We start from the raw sequence: 18,147 nt of genomic DNA on the forward strand, positions 1-18,147 counted from the left end.
CTTACTTATAGAACACTGAGCAACAGCATGTATCATTACAAAGATTATAATTAGCATTGTTTAATTGGATTAACTATATGAAATGTTGAATGAAGATGCAACGTTGCCAACGATGCTGCTTTCAACTTACTAAGCCTCAGAAAAATTAAATATCGTGATGCATACCCTGTACCATGAAAATAGCTTTATTGTATCGCAGTGATATATTTTTGCCCTATTGCCCACCCCTAACACGCTCACAGGAAGTATTAATGGCAAATAAATATACAGGATAGATTTACTTGATAAATACAAAATATTTGCATAAATAAACTTGATGGGAAGCTGCATTTCAAAGAAGTGGGGATTTCTTTAAAATAGAAGTGATTATATGAGTATTTTTGTGAGTAATTTATTTATTACACATACACATGCATATGCGTGTGTGTGTGTGTGTGTGTGTGTATATATATATATACATGTGTATATATATATATATATATATATATATATATATATATATATATAAATATATGTATTTGTCTTTTCAGTTTGTTAGCGTGTAGGCCTGTAGGATTTGAAATCTGTAAAAAAAATACTTGTTTTGAATTTGTATCATTTTCAATTAATTTTGTGATTAGTTTGGATACGTTTTTTGAGTGCGCACATATTGTTGCATGAAATGGTGCTGCATAACTGTGTATCCTCTGTGCAGGTTGTTTTTTTGTGTGTTAATTTGAGCGTGTACTGTGGTAGTGGTGGTACAGTGACAGCTGGCCTTCTCCCAGCCTGTTTGAGGAGAACGGGCTGTCTGCACCCAAGCCCAGCCACACACACACACACACGCACACACACAAACACTAAGCTTTACCACCCCATCAACACACACACACTGCAACCCTTTAGTGTGGCTTGTGATTATATACACACACATCAACAGGCTGTTTAGTTTGCTCCATGTTCAGTAACTCTGACAGAAATGACTAATTACCTTTGAAATTCAAATGATATTTAAGCTGTATAATTGTAGATGGTAGTATAATTAGCTAAGTTGTTTGAATTGAACATCTAGATTTTTATTTCATATATATATATATATATATATAGAGAGAGAGAGAGAGAGAGAGAGAGAGAGAGGGGGGTATATTTTTTCTTTTTTATAATGATAAAAATAGACAGAAAAGGAGAGGATTGTTAGAATAAATTTCAGGCTTTAGCTGAAATGAACAACTGTGTAGTATAAAATTTTTCACACTCGTAATTAATGTGCATTAGTAAATTATACTATTCATTTATTTATTTATTTAGTCAGTGTGTGTCCCTTATTTTCCAAACCTCTGCAGTATTTCAGATTATTCTATCTGTGTCTCAGAATTGCTGAGCTTAAAATCATATGGGGAATTTTGTGTAGCTTCTGCGTAGCACCTATACATACTTCACCTCCGCCTTCACCCGTCATTGCGCAGCTAAATTTTCCAATTGTTTCCTGCATTGTGTGGATATTTGGCCGTAATGCGTCTCTTTGGCACAGGGCAGAAAAGAGATTTCACGCCCCATGCGGAGCTCCTTTCAGCGGCGGGTGTCCGTTAGCCGCTCCGTTGTGCCGCGCTTTTCCTGTCTCACAATATGCCACCTCTCGGCTTATCTCCTGCTGCCCCGGGCCTTTAATCGGAGGCCTTTTAACCTGTCCGACCAATCACCGCTCCAGCAGCTCACGGAGGGCGATGACTCTATTTGCAGCAGAAGAGACATATCATACTAAAAGACAGGCTTTTGTGTTTCTCGTCTATTCAGTTAACCCTTTACATTAGGCCTATTGTACACATATTCATTTGAAAGTGTACCACTATGAATGTAATATGTAACATATGTAGTTATCTGGAGAAGCTGACAGGTCCTTAGAGTTTGAAGGGTTAATTTCTTGTAGTTTTATTGCATTGCAGTCTGATTGTAGCATTGTGTGCTTATTAAGTTTCTGAAGGGCATCATTTCAAATGATATTTTTTTGGGAACACTACCAAAGGGCAGCATTTATAAGGCTACATGACAACTGAGATAAGCATTTCTAAAGGCTAATTCCAACAAGCATCAGTTATCTTTGGCTGCTTTTTCAATGTTTGATTAATTATTTTGCTTTCTGGAATATTTTTGAAAGGTCTGTGTATGTTTAAGTCAGTATTCATAAAAGGATTATGTAGGTGTCAGGTAGTTTAAGGAGTACCACCCTTCAGTAAAGTGTGACTTATTTTTCTTTTTAAATTGTTAAAGCATAAAAAAGTTGTATCTGATTTTTGTTTAATTGGTATGAAATGACGTCAAGTTTTGCTTCTTGCTGTTAAAGTGAAGTATTGAGTGACAAATTGTCCCTCTTATCTATTGATTAATGTACAGGGTGGTGGGCAAAGACCTCAGGCCGCACAGATCAGGCAGTGTCCCTGATTCAGCATAGCCCGGCACATTATGGGAAGAGTTTTTGTGTTTGTTTGGTATGTGTGTCTCAGTGATGGATGGCGTGTCCAGCGTTAGTCATATTTGGACTGAGCTTTCTCGTGTGGCTCTTACTCTCACACAGTCATGCTGGAAACATGTGTCCACTCGCATCCCCAGTCGAGTCTCAGCCAGTTCAGGGAATGGACAGGGTGATGGTCAGTGATGCCAAATCCACAGTCTGTGGGCTAGACATGTGAAAAGCAAGAGAGAGAGAGTGAGGGAGTGGGGGAAGAGAGAGTCCAAAAGAGTTTGCTCAATAAGAGGAGTACCACTGATAGTGTTGTGTTTTTTTTTCTTCTCCAGAGAGAAAGAGACAGTGATGGCGGAAATGACACTTTTAGAGTCCTGTCATGCATGAAATTCATGCTTCACTGTGATTTGAATGATCTCAAAATAATTTCGCCATCTCTTCAGAGGTGTTAAAGATAACTGAGAGAGGTGTTGCCGGCCTATGGGGAGGCAAGTGGGAGAGCTTAAAAAAAAGTGTAAGCATCCTTGCGTGGTGTGAGTTTGTCTGTGTTCTGTAACGTTTGTATCTCCTGCATTCTTCCAGCTTGCATAGTTACAAGGCCGAAAAATCTGGGAGCTGCCGTTGCACGCTCTCCCAAGTGTACGAGCGTCGGACTTTGGGCCAAGTGCGTTTTTGTCCCTCAGACATGACATGAAACAAAGAGAGAGATAAGGTCGGTGAGGGCAGCCGTGGCTTTGAGCTAGAGGAAAATGCTTGCGTTCCTTCTTGGCTGGTAAACAAGGGCAAAGCGGCGCGTTTTGGAAAGCGGACGGCTCCCCCGCTGCTCAGGCGCTCGGGCCCAGGCCTGAGACCAGACCCACAGCGACTATGACATGCATTCATTATTAACCCCTAAGACTCTATTCATTTATTAAGCTTAGAACTTATTATTCAGTGACTACTATGCATTATTCAGTAACTACTATAAAACTAAAATGCAGCTTACGTATTAATGAGACCAGCCACCAGGTCCTTATAATTTAAGGGGTTAAATAAATAACAAAATAACATGCTGCCTGCCTAATGGTAACATTTTTTACAGGCTCTTTCATACAACCCCTGCTGATTTGATTAGACTCGCTTGAACAGAAATATAAACGACTCTGGGATGGTCACACGTTTGCGCCGTATTAAACAGGGAGTTTGCCATTCCGACCACAAATGGTCGAGCTTGGACCAGATTCAGAATACTGGTTTCCCAGCTCCTCTTTCTTTTGACACAGAGACACACATCCAGTGTGTCTCTGTGTCAAAAAGAAAGGGAATGAGAGACAGAGTGAAAAGAGAAAATGACATCCACACTGAGTTGCTGGTAAATAGATTATTCCATGTCAATTCCGATTCTAAAGGATCGATAAAAAAACAGGCAGAATGGCCCTCGTTTCTAGGATTTACATACAAAACTTACAGCCTGCTTCTGGTTAAAAGATGCTTAATACAGTCTTTGCAGCTTGCTTGTCAACATGAGAGGAAATCTTCATTTTTGTCATTTTTCTTTTTTTTTACGCAATTCAAAAACATTAAGAATGTAAAGTTGACATTTTGTGACTGTTCTGACAGTGATGCTATTAGATTATATATATTGATCATTTGTATTGACAGATTTGTACATACTTTTTTTATGTGATATTTTGTAACTTTTAGAGAACCAATTGAATTAATTAGAAATGGTTTGATTTTTTTTATTATGTACAAACCATTGAGAAAACTATATTATGTAGTATATATAAAACTACTACTACCTTCTACTTTTTTTGGGTATTTATTAAAATAAGGTAATATTTTCTGTTTTTTTGTTAGTATGTGGTCACAGGCGCGCAGGCAGAGGGGTCTGGATGCCGAGAGGGACAGAGATGAGATGAGGACAAGTGGAAAAGAGAGATGTGGAAGAAATGGGCAAAAAGAGGAGAGGTTCCTCTGACTCTCCACCAAATTCTGGTGCTATCTCTTTCTCTCTGGCTCTCTCACTCCCTCCATCCAGCAGCGAAGAACACTGCTCTTTAATTTGGACGGCTTTCCCAAAAACAGAACAGGCAAACGCAGCTGCAGACCTGAATCTGAGCTCGGGAAATGCCCTCATATGAACAACAGCAAGATTTAACCGTTTTTGACCTGATACCTTACAATCGCCTGGAAATAATTCTGTAGAATTGTTTTCCGAGATTCCGCAGCACTAATTATAACGGCAGGGCTAATAATGATTGTATTTGGGAAACAAGAGTACGAAGTAGCAGACTAAGCCTAGAATAAAGACAGTGTGAAATGCCAAGATGGAGACAAAAGGCGGTCTGCAGAGGGAACTCAAGCTGGTGTGGCTGCCTGGCAGCCCTGTATGGAGGATGCCAGCTTTTCAAACCGCCCCTGCTCCCTCTGCCAACGGCCCTCCTTCTCCTCCTTTCTTTTCCCTTGCTCTCGTTTTTTTTGAGCCCCGCTTCTCCTCCTGCCCGTCCTCCACTTTCTCGACGGACGTTCCTCTCCCCCTCTTCTCTTTCTCACAAAAAAGTCTCCTCGCTGTTTTTGACACCTCTTTCGAAAGCGCAGACGGGAGGAGAAAACAAGCCTCCGCACCAGTACACCATGATCATTTTTTTTATTTTTTTCGAAAATCCTGCTTCTTCATTTTCCATCTGACCAAGAAGTTACTCTTACGATTCAGAGCTGTTTTTTTTTCGTACAGACCTGTGGGCTTTTTTGAAATTCGTGTGTTGGCTGCAGCAGATGATCCCCCTGATGGTGTCCATGTTCCAAATCAAAATGGAGGCTTTGGCAACGCTGAGCCTCGTCTCATGTAGCTTGTAGTGAGGCGAGCGTGGGGAGCGAGCTGAGGCACAACTCGAGATTTATTATTTATTATCTGGCTATTTATGCTCTATAATATAATATGTGGTCAAGTAAGAGGATTTATTTTTAGATGAAATGCTTCTTTTCACAAACACGAAGCTCCTTTTCTCTCCAATCGAATAAAGCACACACTTTTCTGGTGCCAGCAGACTGAAAGTTTTATTTTAACATGGCCTTTTTCCATTTTGTAATGTGTAGTAGAAGAAAGTGAGGCAGTTTGACAAGTCTGACTGAAAACATACATACACACACAACATATACACACACTCACACATTCAAATTATACCCTATTAGTGTCAGCGAGTGTGTGCATGAATGTGTCCTGGACTAGCTGTCAGTTGGAGTGTGTCTGTTTACATTAGTGTATCGTTAATCTTGTGAGTCTGTGTGTGTCTGTGTGTGTGAGGGGCAGGCAGTGGAACTGATGTGGTGGACAGCCTAATAGCGGCGGTCCGAGTGAGGGGAATAATGATTGGAAAATGAGGAGCATTATTGCACTAGGGTAAACAGCACTCTGCTCGCGTGAAAAGAGCCCATTCAGTTCGGCTCAGGAGCACCCTGCCTTTCTTCTCTACAGGGGTCTTCCCGTAGATCCCAGAGGCAGCCTTTTGTTCTGCCACAGAGAGAGAGAGAGAGAGAGAGAGAGAGAGAGAGAGAGAGGTTGCCTGTGTGTCTACAGAGCCAGTATTTTACTGAGGTGAGAAGGCATGGTAGGGTTAATGTCTTACAAGAGCCATGTTTGATCTTTAAGAAGTTAAATCCTTGTAACAGTTTCACCAAACAGAGTACCAGCAGTCAATTCCTGCGGCACAGTGAAAAAGTGAAAGATATAATATAGAAATGAATAAAGTAGTTAATGTGGTGTAATGTAGGATAAAGGAGTTAATGCAGTATATTGAAGATATGAAAGAATTTTAGTTAATGTAGCGTATTGAAAAAAGTAGTATAAAATAGAAATGAATAAGTAGTTAAAGTAGTATAATGTAGGATTGAATAAAGTAGGTACAGTACTATATTGTAGGATTAAATAAAGTAGTAAATGTAGTATAAAGTAGGAATGAATAAAGTCGTTAATGTAGTATAAAGTAGAAATGAATAAAGGAGCTAATAAAGTATAATGTAGGATTGAATAAAGTAGTTAATGTAGTATGAAGTAGAAATAAGTAAAGCAGTAAATGCAGTATATTGTAGGTTTGAATAAAGTAGTTAAATAGGATTGAATAAAGTCATAAATGTTGGAATGAATAAAGTCATTGAAGTAGTATGAAGTATGAATGAATAAGGTAGTTAATGTAGTATAAAGTAGAAATGAGTAAAGTAGTTAATGTAGTATAAAGTAGGAATGAATAAGATACACTTCCTAAATGATTTTTAATGTTATTGTCATTCTAAAGTATTGATTTTTTTCTGGAGGCGAAAAATGTTGTTATTCTATACCAGTTGACTGCGGGTAGCCAGCCTTTATATACAGTAACAGTATTATAGCTGAAACTGTAATGTTTATGCATCGTTAACTAAAGTTGCCACAGAAGTTCCTGCTAGTAAAAACATGATCTACATGCGTCTGCTTTGAGTATGTAGATGTAACAGTTCCTCTGTGTGTGTGTGTGTGTGTATGTGTGTGTGTGTGTGTGTGTGCGCGTGTGTGTGTGTGTGTTTATGAGAGCACACTTGTCGTGGTAGCTTGGGGACTCAGGGTGTAAACTAGGTGCTAATGCATCCTTTTGCCTGTTTTGTCAGCGCAAACGTTCTAATTAATGGGAATGGAATAAATAAATTAAGCTGCCACGTCTCCGAGCAGCTGAGCAACTCGAGCAGAGTGCATCTGCACAAAGAGAGAGAGAGAGCGAGAGACCTAAAGAGAGAGAGAGGGGGAGAGGGAAGAAAAATAAAGAGAGACAAACAAGAGGTTGTTAACCTCTCCCATTATAGCAGCCATGACCTAGTAGGACAGACTTTGATGACAGATTTTTGTGTGTGAGGGGAAAGAAATGACCCTATTTGGCTCTGCCTGATGTTGTCGATTACCCAGTGTATGTGATTTTCTTTAGAATTTAAAGAATTTGTGAATTTATTCTTTATAAATTTAAAAATTAATAATACATATGTTGATATGTACTGAAACTCATAACCGGAAAGATGCCCAACACGTGAAAACAATTTACCTAATATAAAATTATTCTTTGCACTTTGGCAGTGTTGTTTGTGAAACACTGTGGCTACAGACAGCGCTAGTGTTCTAGCAGGGACCTTTCTTTCTGCTGCTGTTGTTTTGCTGTATTGTATATATTAAATGGCATATTGTGTTTTTAACTAGGGTCGGACCTATAATGGAGAAGCTTATGGGTGTTGTACCCCCTCTAGCAGAAACAGAGTATTATAAACCGCTTGTCTACGGTCCCTCATAGAAACTGTGAAGTAGTTCCACGCAGCTGCCTGCTGCTGCTCAAACTGTTCAAAAAAGTCATCTTTGCTGACCAGCTTAGGAGAGTGAACCAACAGCTTATTTAATCACTAGCTCTTTTTTAATTATCAATTTATTATTTTTTTAACCTTTTTTCCTTTCCTTCATTTTTGACCATTTTTGGTTAAACATTTTGTGTCCAAAAATTTTGTGCGTTCCTAATCTTGATTACTACTGTAATGGGAACTGCACTCTGAACAGCTTTATTTGCTCAGAAAAGCACTAATATTAATAAATACAAATAACTTCAGTATAATAAGCAGTGTTTTTGTGTATGTCAGTCTGTTCATTTAACCGTCTATAAAGCTCTCCTTCTAGCAGCCCATTATTATTTAGAGTTACAATCAGTGGTACTCAGTGGTTTGGCTACTTAATATTTCTTTATGTTAAATAAAGTGTGCTGGTGCTAGAATTTCACACATGCATGGTTATCTATCTAGGAGAAATCTGGAACCAAAAGTTGGTTATCAACTCACAAATTATGAACTACATTTTTGAAAAATAAAATCTTGTTAGCTTTTGTTGTATTTATGTCCATTTGCATTTATTCTAATGATATATGATAAAACGTTTATTGCCAAGTTTAACAGTTTTAACAATGTGCTTAGCCGCCTAAAGACTTTTGCACAGTTACACGATAGATAGATATAGATATAGATAGATAGATAGATAGACAGAGAGAGTTAGTTAACAGAATGAAGGAGCTGTGGCTTCTACTACTGCACACTGTGAGGCTTTAAGTAAACTGGGCCCAGAGCAAACCTATTGTGATCTAAACATTTCTGTATTTACATATCTCCTCCTTTTGTCTCTCTGTGTATCTCTTACACACATACACACACACACACACACAGACACATACACACACACACACACACACACACACACACACACACACGTACACTCTTGTGGAGCCTCGAGGGTGTGTGGGGTGGCCGGTCTCCAGTGGTGGAACATCTGTGTGGCTGCTTGCTGCTGTGTGTGTGCCGGGTCTCTGAAGCTCCTCTCTGCCAGCAGGCCTGAGCTCCACTCTCTCCCTCCACACCACCCGGCACCACCCGCTGGCCATGCTGCGCAGTCTCACACCTACACACACACACACACACACACACACACACACACACACACACACACACACACACACACAAACACCCTGCTCTCTGTTAATCTGGCTCGGCCTCTCTCTTTCTCTCTCACACACTCACACTCACACAAGCCAAGGCAAGGTTGTTTGGTCGGCCGGGGCAGGTGCAGTGATTAGAGTAGATTTATTGCGGATGCTTGCTCTCTTTTTTGTCTAATTTTATGCAGTAGCTTTAATTACAGTGAGTTTCCCTCCATCAAGCTTACTGAGACTCAAACTCACTCTCTCTCTTCCTCTCTCTCTTGCTCTCTCTCTCTCACGCACTCTGTTTCTTATTTGCTCGCAATCTCTCCATTTACAAAGCATTCTATTGCCCTGACAGATGAATAATGCTATTAGAGTTCTCTCTCTCTCTCTTTTTCTCTCTCTCTCTCTCTCTCTCTCTCCCTCTTTCTCTCTCTCTCTCTCTCCTCCTGTTGTCTCTCGCAGACATCATTTGGGACTGTAACACTCTCATTACAACTGCGTGGCTGTCAACACGTACATACACTCCTGTAATTTCACACTCATCCAACACTTTACTGTATACTTTCAAAGGCTTCTTTGCTGCCATGTTCACATATAGACACGAACTAAAGCTAATTTAGCCATAATGCATTTAATTGGTCAGTAATGTATTATGGTAACTCGTGTATGTTATCAAGCACAGTACAAACTGCTGATACTGGTTTAGGTATTAGTGTTTTGGATTGTGCTCAAAAGCGCCCACATTATGGAAAAACAAAATTTTTTCACGTTTTTTGAAATAAAAGAGTTAATGAAGTCCGTTTAGTCCATATATGGAAACTAAATTACAAAAATAGCCTATTTTTAATACATGATTTTCATTATGTCATGAAAGCCAACACATGAACATACATCCACATATTCTACTACAGTTTTGCTCCACCCACTCACATTGAGGTATGGAGTGTTTCAGCTCTTCTTCGACTGCTTTTTAAGTGAGGCAAGACACAGGCCAGCCACTCAAAGCAGAGCTCATTTACATAATTAGGTTTTGAAGGCACAGTAACAACAAAAGCTTGTTTAATTCTGAAGAATAAAGAAAGGCTGGGAAATGGTCATATAAGAATGAATTATTATGTTTTTGGTATATAAACCTAAAAAAATAAATATGGACCCTTTAATGTTAATGGTAGGTGGTTAACAATTCATTCACAATATTTAGTTTTTTATAAAGATGTGATTAGTTAGAACAGACAAAAATGCATCAGTATTGCCATGTTTAAAAATGCTCTCAAAACCTGTCTGTACAATGCCTTTTATTCAACATTTCATATTTTCCACTCCACTAAATCCAGTAAAAAAAGACTAGTTTGGCTGTCTTTGTAGTAAAACGTGCAGTTGGTCATTTTTTAAGTACTGACAATATCCACAGTATGCTCAGAAAATCAAACTGTGGCATATTGTTTCATAATATATCACAATGTGATAAAATATTGTCATATTGTGATACATTATGAAACAATGTATCACAATATGATAAAGTATTTCATATTGCTTACGAATACTTAATCATATACAGGAGTTCTTTTCAGTTTTCAGCGGTATTTGTCTGAAAGGCGGATGAATAGTGGTGCACAGTGATAGACCTTGTTCCTCTGAGGGTTTCCCCCGGAGAGAGCAAAGCAACTTAACATGCTCGCTCTTCCTCATAAAAACGGGACTACTTTTTCGTTTCATTTTTTTCACTCTCAATCTGTTTTTCTCTTCAAAGTCCCGAAATCCCCAGTGATTCAGATGACTGGAGCTATGAGAAAGCGCCGAGGCTCATCTATGTGTTTGTGTGTGTGTGTGCGTGTTTGTGCACATGTGTGCCACAGCGCAAGACTAGGCCACAACAAACGGCATCTGCAAAGTAGCATATGTGAGCCAAACCGCTACAGGACCTCCCCCTCTCCACACACACAACACACATCACACACATACGCAAATACACTCACACACAGCCCACTGCACCTGAACCCCATTTCACACCTGATGCTGGGGGTCTGATTACTCCCCCCCCACCCACACACACACAGATGGGCTCCAGCACTCTCTGGGGTCCAGGGTGGGCCCTACACCAGGGGTTCGCCTGACCGTCACTGACTGCTCAGAGTGAAGCAGCACTGGGCTGAGACAGTGGGTGCCACTGGGCTTGACTTGTTCTCCTCACTGGTTCCAGATTGAGTACTGCTCAACCTGTCCATCTGCTGCCACTTAATGTGTGTGAGTTTTGCGAAAGTTCAAACAAACACTGTAAATGCCTTGTAACAATAAAGCAAGGGTAAGCAAAAGACAAATTACACACAGACAACTCTTCGTTTAGGTCCTCCGCGGCATACTTGCCTTAAAAGACTTCTTCTAACATGTTGTTTAATTATACCCACTAGTAGCTCATTGAAAAAAGGGAAAGAATTATTTATGTGGATTCTAAATTTCAGATCAGATTTGATTCGAAAACAATTATCTGAAATCTGAAATGCAAGTGCTCGTTTTAAAGGCATTATAAAATACTCTATATATGCACACGTTAACTAAATTCAGTATTAGTGCACTGAGGTGCTAAAGTGCTCCTTATATAGACTGGAGAACACAGTAGTAAGTGGCCCAAAACATATTAAGCATACACTACGTAAGAACCCAAGGGGCTGACACTATATGTTCAAGTTTAAATGGCCAAAAACTAAAAAGTTAATGAAATTACTTAAATATATAATTATGGGGTACTAAATGTTCTAAAGGTTCCCATTTCTAGCAAAGTAAAAAAATATATATACATATACCTTTGTTGTGCTATCATTGTGCTGTCATCATTCTGAAAACAGGTACCAAACACCGCTGGTTTTAGCTGCATGCTTCATTTTTAGCAGGTCAGCCTAGCAGAACCAGTTGCCTGTTTAGCCCTCATGCTTAGATTTAAAAATGTTCAGTTTTTGGAAATGAACTAAAATGAGATAAATGTGTTTTTAACTAATAGCATTGATCACACATTTGTTTATTTGTCAGTTACTGATTAACTGGTTCATCATTTACATCCCTAATTGTGATTTTAATTTGAAAATTTGTTGTGTGTATAGTTTTGTTTTGTGAAATGAAAAAACATCCATTACATTTTTGCCTTTTTTATAATATTTTGAGTCAAAAATACAGACTGGAATCTGTTAATACAGAATGTAAATGTAATCTGTTATATAACTACATAATTATTAAGTACACATTAAGTAAGTATATAATGTAAACTGAACGTGTAGTAAAATTATAATATTATTTCTACATCTCTAAGGCAATATGGCCCGAATCATTCTTCACTTTTCAAGGTTTCCTGAAGAGCTGTGTCTTCCATCATTAGACTAAATCAGTCACAACAGCAGGGCTTGCTTATAGCTTCAGTGCACTGTGTAGCGTACTCCAGAAATGGGCATATGTATGCACTGTATACAGGACCTGAGGAGGCTCACTCTTCCAGTGGCGTCTGTTCAGTGTTAGACTGTTCAACTGAGTTAACCTGAGCGCAGAGCGAGAGTTCCTGCTGTCGTTCAGTCCTGCTGAAGATTTAGGCCGTAATCCGAGCGGCTGTGTTTATATCTATAGAGCAGAGGAGGTGAACATAAAATAGAGGCGCGTGGGGGGGAATAAAGCATGGAGGTGCTTTCTCTGTCTTTCTCTTTTTCTCTCTCTATCACACTGAGCCGTTCTGTTTTGTGGTTAGATTTTTATCTGTGGTTTTGGCTCTGAAAAGACTTAAGAACCAACCCCACCGCCACCTACTCCGGCCCCTGTACTTTTATTATACTTTCATTATTTGCAGAACTTGAATTTATTATTCCTTAGGTCCCACATTTGACTGTCATTTGTGTGGGTGTTGATTTGCAGAGAACATCTGAAAATGTGCTTTTTAAGATACTTGCGAGGTTCCCCAAGGCTGTATATTAGGCACAGGAAGATTTCCATCCTGCTGCACAACCAGATGCAATTTTGAACGTGGCCATGTGCATTTCTTACAGCAAGAATGTCACGTTGTTTAGGTGGTATATATATATAGCTGCTGTCAGAGTTAACAAATCAATTTACACTGATTATGTAAAGCGCTCAACACTTTAAAAAAATTCCTAACATATTTTCGTATGAATCCAGTTTTCGCATCATGCATGGAAAATTTAATGTTAGTGAGACTGTAGTGTAGTGCCAAATGGTGAAAGGAGGAAGCGAATAGAAAATGAATCGCCCAATAGGTTGCTGTAGATCCCTACGGGCATACCTGTCTAAAAGGTTAGGCTATGATGACACTATTTGCATAAAGTGCATGATGATATTCAGCTGTCACTGAATGATTTGGCCATTTCCAATTACACTGAAATGTAGCCAAGCATGTCAGTCCCAACTTGCAGTTTCAGCAAGATGGAGCTTCTAGCTAAATAAACAACACTGTACTTTATAGTCAGGATAAAGAAATATTACTCCAGTTTAATACTTTCTTAACCTTTGACTTTCTTAATATATATTTTTGTATTAGGCTTTTTGCGACACATGTTGTCTCAAAGCAGACCAGACGAGAGGGTGACAAAATCTCCTTAAGAACATGAGCGGAACCAACAGTCAGATGAGGCCTCTGTCCTCCTCTGGTCCACACTGGTGTTACGATACCATAATAAGTAGCACCACGTTGTAGATATGAGATTAAACAGAGGTGCTCAGATCAAACAGAGGAGAGACTGGTGAGATAAGCCAGTGACTAACGTTAAAAGTCAGACAAAGATCTGGTGGACTGCTGATTGTGTCAGACATATATAAGAGAACATAGTAGGGAAGTGAGTGTAAGGTAAGGTAAATTCCAGCAGCACCTAGTTTTGTGTAAGATGTTTCTTTTCCAAGACAACTTTGAATCTATCTATCTTTTTTTATCTTTCTGTCTTTCTTCCTTTTTAAGTCCTGTTAAAGCATTACATCTCAGACCATATATCACATTTTTGGCACCCCACAACCCAAATTAGAACTTTTTACACTTATCTTTAAATTTGATCAAATTCTCACATGCACTTAAGCATCATTAACTACAGCAAATCATGATTAGCTTTTTTTCCAACTATTTGGCACCACAGACTATTAAAAGACATGTCTGTTAGGAAAAAAAATTTCCACTGCATTATAAGCAGTGTGAGTCCGTTCTGTTACAGAAATCTGTTGCCAATGTAAGCTAACACGTTACTATTCTTTACCCTCAGGATTCACAGAGGAATATATGATAGCTGTTCTGAGTCGCTCCACTGAGCCTCAGAAGTCATTCTTAGAACAAGTGACATCATTATTTTGCCTTCACTTCACTGTTGTGGTAGGACAGGTTTCATATTTTATGGCGGTAACCTTTACTGTTAGTGCTAGCACCTGTGCCAAACACAATAAAGAACAAGGCCCTCAATGCTTTCATGGGCAAGTTTAAGATATGTTGAGCCTCTAATTTCCTCTTTATTTGCAAGTAGGCAAATCTGACAGAAAAGGTAACTGGAACAAAACCTGCAATCAGCTCTCTCTCGCATCTGTATCCTTTCAGCTTTATTTTGTAGTGTTTGATAGCCTGATGCAAGACTTATTGCACACTTTTCCCCCCCATGTTGAGTCACTGTAGATGTTTCCCAACTTTAGATCATTTCCCTCCTCTCTCTCTCTCTCTCTCTCTCTCTCTCTCTCTCTTTCTCTCTCTCTCTCTCTCTCTCTCTCTCTCTCTCTCTATCCTGTCTCAGAGGAGCTGTCCTGGCTGGACCTCCAGTTGAATTTCTTCCTAACACAGAGGGTCTTTTGTGGTTGCATTCTTTCACAAGGTGTTTGTGAAAAAGAGCAGGATTGCTCTCGTCCTTTCCTTCTTTGAGGCTATACAGCATTCTCTCTCCCTCTCTCTTTTTCTGTCTCTCTCTTTCTCTCTTTCTCTGCTCTGCTTAGTAAACACTCATGTCCTGCACTCACAGTTTATCACAGAGGGACAAAGCCACAGAGCCTTGTTCTGGACACACACACTAACAGAGGCTCTTGCTAAGGTTCGAGTGCTTAGCTTGGAATTCTTTTTTCTGGCATAATTCGACCGTCCAGTGGCTATTCTGATGCCCTTAAAGTCTGTCTGCTTCTGTTTCTGTACTAGAACCGCAGTGATGTGGATTTATTTTGTCAATGCATCGTTTACTTAAAACTGCTCTATAGTGTTCATATGAGAGTTAGTTCAGGCAAAACTAATTGCAATTTTTATGACCAATATTGGGATTGGGATTATTTTCTATAAATTAAGGTCAAGGCCTGTTTTTCAGCCAACAACACCAGCATATCCACTTGCTGAATGCTGAATGTTGTATGCAGGACTGCCAGTTAATGGTTGTTTTGCCATGTATGCAGCATGTGAGTATTTAGTTGCTTCTTATTGGTCTGACTCATCTAAGGGCAGTTATTGGGTAAATTTCTCCAGTCAAAACTTTGACAATTTAAGCTCTGATTAGCTGTAATTAAATTGCAGCTCTTGCTGTTTGAGAACTGCACTTTTCCAAATTGTAATTTTGATATGACATTTTCTTTCAGCCCTGCTATACACACTGAGGCAATATGGCTTCTCTCATTTCATTACATTACATAAAGAAAGCTTTCTTGGTATGAACTCAAGAAAGCAAGACCCTCAAAAGTCCTAGCTTGCAAACTATGATATGCAGAAGTGGATGTCATGTTTCACTTTAGCATGATGAGGATGTACAAATGAAACAAAAGCATCCAAATTCCAAAACGTTTTTCTACTCCCCTTGGCAATGGGTAAGACTTTGTAGCTTACTAGCCTACAGGTTGGAAAACAGAATGTTTCATGAAGCAGACAAACATTTCACTTATGCTAAGTGTAGTAAATCTAATGCCGTACAGAGATAACAGTTCAGTAATGAAATGAAAAGGCTCCAATGCCGTCCAGCCATCCTAAAGTGGATAAAAATAGTGCATAGAATGATGTTAAATCTGTTTTAGGATAATGTGTGTGCGTGATAATTTTGTTCATGTCAATTATGAGCATAGTAATGTTTAATGCAATTTACGTTTAGTCATTGATGTATCACATCTGCCAGAATTGAGAAAACAGCAAAGGTAATCAGGTGATACCCAGTAAATTATATAGTACTAAAAAGAAATAATAATAAATTATTAACATTTTCATTTTTTGTATTGGATCAGACATGTGATTAATCAGCAGTTAGAAATATCTTTTATCTTCTATCTTCTAAGCCGCTCATCCTTCTGGGTCGTGGGGGGGAGCTGGAGTCTATCCCAGCAGTCATTGGGTGGAAGGCAGGATACACCCTGGACAGGTCACCAGTCCATCGCAGGGCAGACAGACAGACTGTATGTGTGTGTGTGAATGTATGTGTCTGTCTGTCTACCCTGCAGTTAGATATACACACACACACATCATCTAAACCGCTTATCCTTCTGGGTCATGGTGGGGTGCCAGAGCCTATCCCAGCTGTCATGGGGCGGAAGGCAGGATACACCCTGGACAGGTCACCAGTCCATCGCAGGGCGCAGTTAGAAATAGTTAAGACATAAATTTAACATAACATAAAGCAGTTTTCTTTCAATATTTTGGATGATGAATTTTCAAAATCGGGTTTTTATGCTCTTAAATTTTAAATTATTTTTTTTTACTGAAACAGGAAAATAATTGTTAGATTTGCCAGTTTATGGGGAAGTAGTCAAAAGATAATAAGCGATGCTAAAGTAGTTGTTAGTTGCAGCCTCTCTCTTTCTCTCACACATACTTTTAGAGGCCAGCTGTAGTGAACACGTCTGTGGCGTCTGTGACATTTCAGAAGAGGACATCTGTTCGAGGCCCGGCCTGTGTCCTCTGTTGGCTGCTCACATGCAAACACACTCATAAACACTTCTCAACATGGTTTTTGTTCTTCTTCCTCAAAAACACACTAGGGAAAGAATAGAGCACATGCTTATAAAGTTGTTTAACACCTTCAGCACTTGTGTATATTCACCTTAAGGCTGCACAGTATTGAAAAGGAGTGTTGTAATTAGACCTGTTATTTTGACTGACAATTAATGACCTTATAAATAATTGGAGTAACAGTTTGTCTTTTTTTGAGCATAGTATGCAACTTTTAAAAAACTAGTGTAAAGTGTCTGAATTGGCTGATTATGTATCTGTCTGGCTTACTAGGTGTCAGTACTTAGTCGCACGCACCTGATGACAGAAACAACTCAAGCTTAAATAAACAAACATTACTCACTCCCTAAAGGTATTACAGCACCAGTCAGAAGTTAGAACTTTTGTTGTTTCCTCGTGATGTGTTTTCTACTTTATTTCATTAATATAAATTGGCCTCAACCCACTTGATTAAAACACCCCATTTCACATTCTGTTGTTGTAAAAATATGATTCTGAAAGCTAACAACTAGAGATGAAACGGTTACCGGTTTCACGGTAAACCGTGGTAAAATTAATGACAGTTAGTAACTTTACAGTATCGTTAAAACCGCGGTCGATTACCGCGGTGTGAAAAACTCGGAGATTCGGAGATATTTCAGCCTTCTAAGAAGACCAAGTCTGACGTTTGGTCATATTTTGGGTTTTATAAGAATGCAGAAGGAAAGTTAATTGAAGATGACCACCCTGTCTGCAGATGACCACCATGTCTGCAGAACAGGCCGAAAGAAAATAGCGGCGAAAGGGGGCAACACATCAAACCTTACGAGTCATCTTCGTGACCACCACCCGCTACCTGCAAGAATCCAAGGTTAACTTTAACGGAGAAGTCTGTGGGGACTTCGAAATAGAAGAAATGTCACGGTTTGTGTGGTTTAACTTTTGCTTATGGTTCGTTAATAATGTTAAATGAAGCTTTTAGCGTCAAAAAAAAGAAAAAAAATAAAACAAAAAACAATCGGTGAATCAGCTGTGAATCGAAACTAAAGCTTGTAACACACATTTCTGTGGAGCAGAGTCTTCAAAATGAGCTCTGAGTTAACAGTCACACAAGCTCCGGAACGAGACGCTGCAAAAGTTCAATCTGCACAGCTCCCCTTTCTCGTCTCGCGTGCAGTGTTTACTGTCTGAGAGGAGAATAACACCGTCTCAAATCACTCAGTGTCCCCTACATAGTGCGCTACTTTTCAAACAAACACGATCATCATTAACAAGCAGTTGAGTTTTGAATAGGGAATTTGTAGCCTGTTGTTAATGTTGATTATAGATGACTTAGTCGAACG

The 18,147-nt window shown here is 39.2% G+C and overlaps 1 protein-coding gene across 16 annotated transcripts in view; it reads left to right on the forward strand.

Annotated features, from left to right (window-relative positions):
- The window catches only part of nfixb (nuclear factor I/Xb), a 163,834-nt gene that overhangs the window by 46,131 nt on the left and 99,556 nt on the right, over positions 1–18,147 (forward strand). The window contains exon 4 of one of the 16 annotated variants that reach the window (XM_036589746.1): positions 4,280–16,208. The exons of the other annotated variants lie outside the window; for them this stretch is intronic. Within the exon in view, the coding sequence (XP_036445639.1) occupies positions 4,280–4,341 (62 nt within the window). The 3' untranslated portion in view covers positions 4,342–16,208. Of the gene's footprint in view, positions 1–4,279; positions 16,209–18,147 lie in introns of those variants that run through there. 16 annotated transcript variants of the gene reach the window in all.

The sequence above is a fragment of the Colossoma macropomum genome, unplaced genomic scaffold (assembly GCF_904425465.1).
Source record: "Colossoma macropomum unplaced genomic scaffold, Colossoma_macropomum, whole genome shotgun sequence".
Taxonomy (NCBI): domain Eukaryota; kingdom Metazoa; phylum Chordata; class Actinopteri; order Characiformes; family Serrasalmidae; genus Colossoma; species Colossoma macropomum.